This window comes from Vanessa atalanta, chromosome 22 (genome assembly GCF_905147765.1).
Source record: "Vanessa atalanta chromosome 22, ilVanAtal1.2, whole genome shotgun sequence".
NCBI classification, from domain to species: Eukaryota; Metazoa; Arthropoda; class Insecta; order Lepidoptera; family Nymphalidae; genus Vanessa; species Vanessa atalanta.
In genome coordinates this window covers 218,008-227,903 of record NC_061892.1, presented here as the reverse complement: position 1 = coordinate 227,903, position 9,896 = coordinate 218,008, and the positions used below count along the sequence as shown (strand labels likewise).

The 9,896-nt window shown below is 33.2% G+C and overlaps 1 protein-coding gene across 1 annotated transcript; it reads right to left on the bottom strand.

Moving 5' to 3' along the window:
- Positions 1-569: 569 nt before the first annotated feature.
- Positions 570-7,444, bottom strand: LOC125072666 (hydroxylysine kinase). The gene is made up of 7 exons (XM_047683326.1): positions 7,311-7,444; positions 5,508-5,809; positions 4,530-4,729; positions 2,666-2,785; positions 2,296-2,411; positions 1,330-1,519; positions 570-913 (listed from the first exon to the last, which is right to left on the bottom strand). The coding sequence occupies exons 2-7, from the start codon at positions 5,797-5,799 to the stop codon at positions 710-712; spliced, it is 1,122 nt and encodes a 373-aa protein (XP_047539282.1). The 5' UTR covers positions 5,800-5,809; positions 7,311-7,444; the 3' UTR covers positions 570-709.
- Positions 7,445-9,896: the final 2,452 nt, after the last annotated feature.

Sequence of the window (9,896 nt, the reverse complement as noted above, 5' to 3'; positions counted from 1 at the left end):
TATTTATTCCAATAGGCTTGTCATTAAGCGCTTATGATCTTGTAATATCTGAACACAGAGATTATTATTTATATTTATGCTATATTCAAGGAGTCACATAGATACCTGATTTAAATCCTAACTCTAAAAATACTTTTGATCTACTTCTGAATTAAGAACGAATAAATTATTGGCATGAACTACTTAGAGTATCGTTACTCATGCCATCTAGCGACAGAAAGTTATATTATTTTTGTCTCGAATGTTTATTCAAAAGTAAAAAGTTTATGTATTACATACGAGGTGGCGCTATTCGAGCAAAATTTGGTTTTTTAATATGGCATTTATTTATATAGCTTGTGTGTATTCAAACGTAAAATAAAATAATAAGAGCGTTTTACAGTCTTTATTTAATACTTTTTACAATATTTATACAACTTTTTTTTCATTAAAATGTAAAATACATTTTGTATAATTATTAAAACTCCGAACGTAACTAAGAAATATAATTATTATATTTATGTATAACTCCTTAAACAAATAATATTTAGACAATACAATTTTTAATAACATTTATAACAATAATTTAAATTAATTATAATTATAGTGGAGAACAAAAGGGATTCCGATTAATAATTATTTACAATAAAACGCCATCTATGGACGGATAACTGAACTACGATGAAACAAAATAATATAAAGTTTACAATTTGAATGTAAAAAAATATGTTTAGCTTCTGGTCAAGAACTCATTAGCGATCGCCTTCCAGTTGGTAGGATCATCATCAGGGTCAGGTTTGGTCTTCCGAATCTTCTTGAGCAGTTCCCAGCCATTGGCTTTCTCGGTTGATGTGACGTAGGTGTTATTCGGGTCTTGTTCTATCGTGTAAGCACCGAGAATCAAACTCTGTACCAGGCGAGCTGATATCAACGTCTAAAATACGAAAATGAATGGTTTAGTTTTGACATTATAATATGTAGGCATTAGCCAATTTGATTTAATTATAAATTTAAATAACATATACTTACTCTATATGTAATATAATATAAAAGCCTAGAATATATAATAACAATAACATGCATTTTCGAATAAAAAACTATCAATTAATATTTTACTTAAAGAATATACTGCAATATAGTATTAGTATTAACATTTAGTATAATAGAACCATGATATATATATATGCCATGTTACTTAATATTATCTAAGTGATTGTTATATTCTTCGACATACAATACAACAGTGAAACCTATCTTTTTTCAAAATCGGTTAAACATACACCGATTTGTCAATTAAAATAGTAGCTTACGAATACAAAGGTAAATTCAAATTATTATAATTAAGTTCACCTTCAAGAGCCTGTACTCCTCGTCAGGCAGTCTCCTGGTGACGGTGTAGCCGGCCAGCACCAGTCCACCCGTGCGAGGGTCGCCGCTGAGCAGCATCATGTACGTCATGGTGATGGCCAGCTCGAACACGTAGTACGAGTACTGAATGTCGCCGAAGTCGATGACGCCGGTGATGCGGTAATCAGTTTTACTGCAAACACTCGTTTGATTAACGACTTACTTCTCAAAATGTGTTGTTCTGTTTAAGTTTTGAATGAACTAGTAGTTCCTTAAGCTGTTAGTGCAGTGACGAATGCGTACGAACCGGTGTGCCTTTAATATAAATATATTAGACAATATCACATACATTACTCTGATCCCAATGTACCTAAGTAACTAAAGCACTTGCGTTTTGGAGAATCAGAAGTAACGACGGTACCACAAACGCCCAGATCCAAGGCAACACAGAAAACTAATGAACTTTTTCTACTTTGCTTAGAAGTACTTTTTTATATTTTAACAAACTTATATTGTTATACAAAGAGTTATACCAAACACTAACTATAAAGACGCTCAGTAGCTCCACGCATGTACCTAAATCTTAACTATTTTCTATACATGTGTTTTTTATTGACTATATAGTGATATATATGACTTGGTAAGAGTGTGGTGCCACCCACTAATTGTATATTTTGTTACCGTTAGCTAAAGCTCGGCAGGAGTTTTAATGATTTATTAATTTAACGTCGTAAACGATTCGAGCGCCATCTATTGTGAATATAGCTCGTACCTTTGGAAAACTGTCAAAAACAAGTTTCAACTCTCACTGATGAATAGTTTAGAAATTCATTCGATAGAAACAAGGAAACAATCCTTTTTACTTACATATAAATAGAAACATAATAATTATTACAGTTTATATTTAAGTTTGGCAATATTAATACTAAATACAATTTCCAATTTTGACTTTTAAGTAGGTCGACTTACCTGCCATCAGGCTTCAATCCTACGAGGATGTTCATCTCGTTGATGTCTCCGTGGATGACCCCCTTCTCCAGCTCGTCGAGGCGGGGCAACACGGCGTACTTGAACTCTTCGATGACCTTTATATAAATTAGATACATAAATACTACCATACATAAATATAGTTGACAATATTACATTTACATGAATAATGTGTTTTAACTATTAAAAAAAGTCATGAATAAAATTTAACAAATTAAAAATATTCACGCATCCACCAAAACGGGGTAAACGGGTCTTCTTGAGTGAATGGATAAATGTTCAGGTTTTTATGACGTCATAACAAAGTTCACAGATACGTTGCTCCGATGCTTACGTGACAGTCTGTACTCACCTCCTCAGCCAAGTCGAGTTTCTCAGCATCCTTGATGACGTATTTAAACTTATCCAGATCGGGAACCTTGCTCAACATCCAGATGTGCTCGCGAGAGACAAGACCGGAGTGGTTGAAGTTCTGAAACAATGGAGAATTTTTATATTGAATTAATCGCACGCAACTTATTTCCAGTGTCGGAATCCGTCTTTGGTATATTACAAATGAAGTGAGGATGGTGAAGAGGATACAAAGGGCGGCTACCGACGCAAAGTTCAACAACAACTTAAACACGGTGATCCGTAGACATCCCATCATATATCAAATACACGTCTGCACATAAAGCTATCGTACTCATTCAAAATAATAGGCACATACACCAGAACACGTCATGGAGATTAGTAAGTTAAAAAAATTGGTTGTCACAGGATGCTCTCATACGGGCGTAGCCGCGGTCGGAAATTATTATAAACACAACTTAAGCACAATTAAATGGTCGAATCCAAAATGGCCGCTATAAAATTTAGGTATTAGTTTCGCCTTTTCAGTATATTTCACACAAAAATGAATTAAATAAAATGAAATCACAATATAGTTTTATTCAAGTAGGCTGTTACAGGCACTTTTGAATAGACATTTGACAAGCTATACTAAAGCTATCAACGGTTTGGAATGTAGATTCTACCGAGAAGAACCGGCAAGAAACTTAGTAGTTACTGTTACATTTAAAATACAAAGTCATGTTAGCCAAATACAATTTGGCTTATTCTCTTATTTGTACATAATATATATTGCCTGGAAGTCAATAAGTATTAGCTCCACGCCTTTCTGACATCTACATAATCCTATATTTGCGTGCCATAGAGAACTCGTCGTTGTTAAACCATGAAACAGAAACGTTCAATCAAACATTACACTTCAATTTGTCATCGATAATTACCTCTTATTGTTTATACATATATTAAAACAACCTTATATAATCAACGGACTAATACATAAATTGATTTAATTTATTTTTCAATAACACAATACAGTGCCTGACCTTGGACATGACTATTATAGGTAGTAATTATGTGTGACGTCGCTGAGCCAGTTATGTCATAGAATAATACTACATTTATGAAAAGGAGGCCACGTTATATATGTGAACTATATTTCTATTGTATATACTAGCTGCTCCATGGTTTTTACTTGCATATATGTTAATGCCTCGTATGTTTGAGAACTATCGAATGTCGACCTCGGACCGTGAGGATAGTGCTTCCATTGAACCGCTTTACTGAAGAAAACCATGGAGGAGGAGATAAGACCATTTGGAAAAGATTCAGGAATAAATAAGTTGAAATTGAAGATAACCGCCATGTCTAAAATACAAAATGGAAGAATTTATTTCGAATGAGAATAAGTCATGGCTGTTCTGATGCGTGTATCCTTTCAATGCTACAACTATTAAAGTCAATGTCGCTTATCGTTACTACTGAATAACTTTACAGTCCTAAACATAAACTATAAATCATAAAGTATTATTTACCTAGTAGTAGGATTTTATGCAAGCTCGTCTCGGTAGGTACCACCCACTTATCGTATATTCTACGACCAAACAAAAATATTTTGTTCGAACCAGTGTACAAAAATTTGTGTTCTGGTTTGAAGGATGAGTGTGCCAATGTAACTACAGGCACAAGGGACATAATAACTTACGATTAGTTCCTAAAGTTGGTGACGCATTCGAGATGAATGATAAACATTTCATTTATTTCACGGCACCGATGTCTTTTGGCGTCGTTGACCACTTACCATCAGATGGTCTATTTTCCCGTCCACCTACGTAGTACATAAAAAAATTATTCACTTTTGATAATTTAAAACTATCATAATCACCAACCTGAAGTTTGTTGTCTAGGTTCGCGACGAACTCCCCGAGCTGGTAAAACAGTGCCTCCGAACGGGGAACATCCTTAAGGAGTTCACCGGGAATGTACTCCAGCAGTCGAACCACGTGCTGCTTCCCACTGATACTCTCCACTGAGTGGAGGTGACCGAAGACGTTGCGAATCGGCTTCGGACAAGATACTGAACGCGTGGCTGGAAGATCACAAGTTTTCATTATTATTGAGTTAAAAAGTCAGTTTAATTTGTTGATGGAGAAGTCAAACTTAGCAGTAGGTGACCATTTTGTTTGTTAGTCTTCATATTAAAACCGTCGAAATGCAGCATATTTTTTCATTTTAGAATTTTCCCTCTCCTTTTATAGGAAATTATATAAAATTTGTCAGTGTTTGAATGTTCGTGTATTGATATACAGATAAATAATCTCGATTATACAGGGTTAACTCTTTTATGGGAAAATGTATACGTTTTTACAGCAGGATCCCAGAAAACTTTCAAAAATATTTAATTGTAAAATTTAAACGATGCATTAAAGATTTGTGTCAAGGGATATTACAAAACGAACGACTTCTTAGTTGATTGCACACCTTGGGAACGAGATGATCGCCTCCAGACTATTTCAAATAACGAAAATAATTGCTATTGTATTAAAACAGTAATTATAAATATGATATTAAAAAAATACCACTGAGTTTCTTTAGCCGGTTCTTCTTAGGTCCGAGGTGCGTGTGTCCGAACTGGAGGTAGATTTTTGACCATCAATAAGCAATTGTAACGCTTCTATATTGATTAAAGATTTTTGAGCTCGACTTATAGGGGTCGTAACATGGTTTTTATGCGCTTATGATATAGTGAGAAACAATTGTAATAATGAATGGCATGATTAATATTCCTTACAATTAGTAACTGTGGACTGTCAGATGGACCATTAACGTGTCTGTTTTCCTATTTGAAGTTATCAAAGGCAACTTACATAAGAAGTTCATGATCTCGTTCTGCGCTTCAACGACGCTTAAGTTTTGGGAGTCAATCGAGTTCATTATCTTCAGTACGTATCCGTTGGCGCTGTGGTTCGTTATCAGAGGGTTCTTCATGTTCGGGTCCTCAATCAACTTGTAGTTCTTGTCATCATAGCCGTTCAATTCGATGAGCTCCAGAACAGATATCCCGTAAAGCCTCTCAGCCAATAACTTCACTCCGTCATGGTCTATCACAGGTCGTATGATTTTCCCCGGTTCCAGGACCAAACCTCCATTATCCGACATTTTAGAAATACTGCGAATAAATCGTTTTGATATGAAATATCAAATATACTATATACTAATTTCTCATGATGACCATCTCAATAGGCTCTTCAAGAGACAAATTCGTGATATAGATTTAAATATTAACTTATATTTTACGTTTTATTATATGGAATATTGGACTAAGTATTTTTCGGACCTAATGACTTGGGCGCCAATTCTACTCATAATTTTTTAAAACGCAACGATGTAGTTGCGGTTTGGAATCGGGAACTTATCGTGAACGTAGCGATATAAATGAATAAAAGTGGTCCCCAGTTACGATTACGCTGAGTAGGATCTGATCGATCGGATCGGATCTGAATAGAACAGAACGTATCATGGCAGTTAAATTTAGTAGAATTGTCCCCTATTCGTAGCTCTAATTAGATATGCTATTGTTATATAGCGTTGAAAAAAACTTAGATTATTTATTCCTACGTATTTGCACGGAATTTTAATACCTATGTTTATATATCTTATATCTACATGGAAATCGAACAGACCATTTTGCTATAAGTTGGTAAGTTTTTTTTTATGTATCAAATATCAACAACTAATAATCTACCAAGTTTCTAATAATAATAATAATATGTATATATAATATCTAATTAGAGCCGAGGTCGCCCCGTGGTTCGAACGCATGAATATTAACTGAAGAGTCTAGGTTTAATTTTTTAATTCCAAGCAAGCACCGCTGAGTTTTGAAGTTTTAAATATTTTTCAGCGGGAAATTTAAAGGTACTACTTACTACAATCCTAAGTTATACTTATTTTCTAAGCTTACACATCTGCATTTTATGCAGTACAAAAATCTAAAATTTACAATATATTTGACAGTACAGCAGTACATACAGTTGTGTAAGTAACAATGTCATAAATCCTTAAAATATTAAATACTTAAATAGATTAATTCATAGTCTAGCCTTCTGGGTTAGAGTGATATATCTGTAAAAATCAAGTTATTAAGTTTATCAAGGATTTTATAACATTATGGTTGTACTTAAAATATTCGTATATTTTAATTCAAAAGATTCGTCGATACAGGTGTCGCCCTCTGTCGGTCGTGACGTTGCAACTATAATCACATGATGAGGGCATCAGCCGCATCGCTTGTCAAATTAAACTATTGTCAATGGAGCGATCCTTATCACTATTTATAGAATATCTGATACGACTTCAAATATATGTACATACGTCCAATTGCTTCGTCTGGATTATAGAGACGCCTCAATGTATTTACGTCCACAAAATATACTTAATTGTATTCTCACGACACTGAATGATTTTAAGTTAGCTAAGTTGATGATATTATGATCAAAGCGGTTTTTGCCGTATTTAAATAAGACGTTCTATTAAAGGTTTAAGCGAACCTTTTTTTAACGATCTGTATATTAATTTTTATTAAAAAAAATTAAGTACATGTCTAAATAAATATAATTATATATAAAAAAACGTAATTGAAAATAATATTAAACTAAAAATATACGAACCGAAACAATAATAAAAATCCCAGTAAGTTCAAGTCACAAGTAAGTGTGGTAAGTCACCGCTCACAGCCGCGTCTGTAGGTTCACTGGTAAGCGGTAACCCATGACGCGCGCTTGATCACACAACTCCGAGCACGCTGATAAACGAGATGACTGATAATGTACGCAGATAAACAAATACATTGTCCTCTCCTACACTTTACCAATTAATACATTTAAATCTTAAGTTAAAATATCATGAGGCGTGCTTGATACAAAAGTATACAAATGCAACGGTACAGTCAGACGTTTTGATATCCAGACAGGATTTAAAGTCATATTTTATTAAGTTATGGTATTTAATTGGTAAGTAAATACTGAGTTTCTTGCCGGTTTTCTGCGACCACCAAAATGTAGAATCTATATTTTGAACAAGTGGGTAAAATGCGCTTGTACTAGACTACACGAAAAAGTAAATTTTGATTTATAAGTGAGTATTGATATTCTTTAAAGATATACTTATTTACTTAGAAAGAGCCTTTTGCTTGATAATAAATTTATTCTACGGTCGGTTCTAATATATTCCTAAAATGATCATTTGTGAAACAATATAAATACATGTTTAGAATTAAGTTAGAAAACTTAATTGATTTGTGCTTTTAAAATAAAAGTATAAGTGAGAACTAAGGTGACCTAAAGCTGTGAGTTTTATTTCAAGTGCTACAATTTAATTTACCTCTTTGCTTTGTTTTTATATTGTATCTTGTGCGGACGACGTTCTGGCATATGTGCACCGAACCGCTCTGGAGAGGTCTGGTGAATGAAAGTCTAAAACCATCTTCTTAAAAGGAGAGAAGTCCTCTGTCTGATGTGACATATATTTTTGGCTGCTTACGTATTTTGAAATTTCAAATAAACAAATGTAATATTATATTTGTTTAATAAATAACATATATCGGAATATTCACTTGGTGCTGGTGGTTACCAACACCAAGTGAATCCCATCTGGGTAGGTACCACCCACTCATTAGATATTCTACCGACAACCATTAACACTTCGTATTATTGTGTTCTGTTTTAGAGTGTGACTGAGTCAGGGCAACTACTGGCACAAGGGACATAATAACTAGCAATATGTTTTTGTTTATTAATGATTTAAGGTCAGTATTTCAATTATTTCCATTTAATCATAATTATATACAAGTTAAAATTAAAAATAATTACTCAACAAAACATGACCGCGTGCAGCGATTTACCTGCGACTTATTTGCGACCTGTCACCGTTGGCAATAAGACGAGGTATTACTGTTATTAGTAAACGATATTATTGTCTAATTAAACAATATAACCAAGTCTAGTATAATATTTTTTTAGGTTACATTACTTTTTCATAAATATTTTATTAATTGAATTAACATAAGTCTTGCACCTTTACTTTAATTCAAACTAAGGGTAAGTATTTCTAAATTTCATGTGGTTGTGTGTAATCCAAGCCGCAATGAAGCAGCGTATTTGGAGCAAAAATTGAAGAGGACCAGATGTGAGACTTTTGCAGACCACAATACTTCTAATAGTTATTTTTTCTAAAAAAACCTGAAATGTATTATTCAATAATACTTAACTTTATTCATATAAGTGCTTTTTAATTTTGTTAAGGGATTCATTAATATTTATAATAATATGATTCAATTAGATACATACACATATATCAATTTGTAAGAATTATATAACATTATAATAATATCAGGTTGAAACACATATATAATATAATAAATAAACATAACACACTCAGTCCTTGATCGACATCGTAATACGCGTAGCGGTCGTGTTAGTTTGACTCGTGACAGAATACTTCACAGCTCGCTGTGGACAAACAAATTCTGGAAAATTAGTACGGACGTACTAGCAAAACCTATCGCGGCTTCGATTGCTAATTTTACAGGTGGTGATATTCTTGTAATAATAATTTATTTAAGCATCGTATTACATCATTAACAAGATGTGAATGATAATAACTGCTATAGTGTAGCTGCTGTGGTGCTCTCCCCCCATTTAAAACTGATACATGGGGTAGCCGGTGATGAGGAAAATAACGCGAATAATCTTACATTGGTTAGGTATGCAACCTATTTGCGAGACATTTGAAGAGCGAATTTAAGTTTTGTTCGAAAACGAATTTCCACTATAACAGTTGCTTTGAAATAAATCCCCAGTTAATATACATATTTGGAAAGCTAAGAAAACGAATATGTCTTCGAAATAACCTGCAGGACAGGTTTCATAACGGAGTGTTTTTGTTTTTAAGGCATTTTTGTGGAAAATAACATAAAAAAAATATTGAAATAATATCGTTTTTCGTGTCGCATTTTTAAATTTGAATCGATAATAATTATTGTTTTAATACTCATAAATAGCCATATTTTATAAATCAGTATAAAAATTGAATTTAAATTTATCCTTTTTGTAAATAAGTATTTTAAGTTGCATTTTTGACTAATTTTGAAAAAAGCTAAAAAAACGTGATAACTCAAAATGGTTCTGCGTAATGCATCCCATATGCAAATGGTTAAAATAATGTAAAAAGTCATCCCTATCACCTCTTAATGGGAA

Coding starts and splice junctions, on each gene's coding strand:
- LOC125072666 (XM_047683326.1), bottom strand. CDS start 5,799: ATGTCGGATAATGGAGGTTTGGTCCTGGAACCGGGGAAAATCATACGA. Junction 2,786..4,529: donor ACCTAGACAACAAACTTCAG/GTTGGTGATTAT, acceptor CCATTGTTTCAG/AACTTCAACCACTCCGGTCT. Junction 2,412..2,665: donor AACTCGACTTGGCTGAGGAG/GTGAGTACAGAC, acceptor ATTTATATAAAG/GTCATCGAAGAGTTCAAGTA.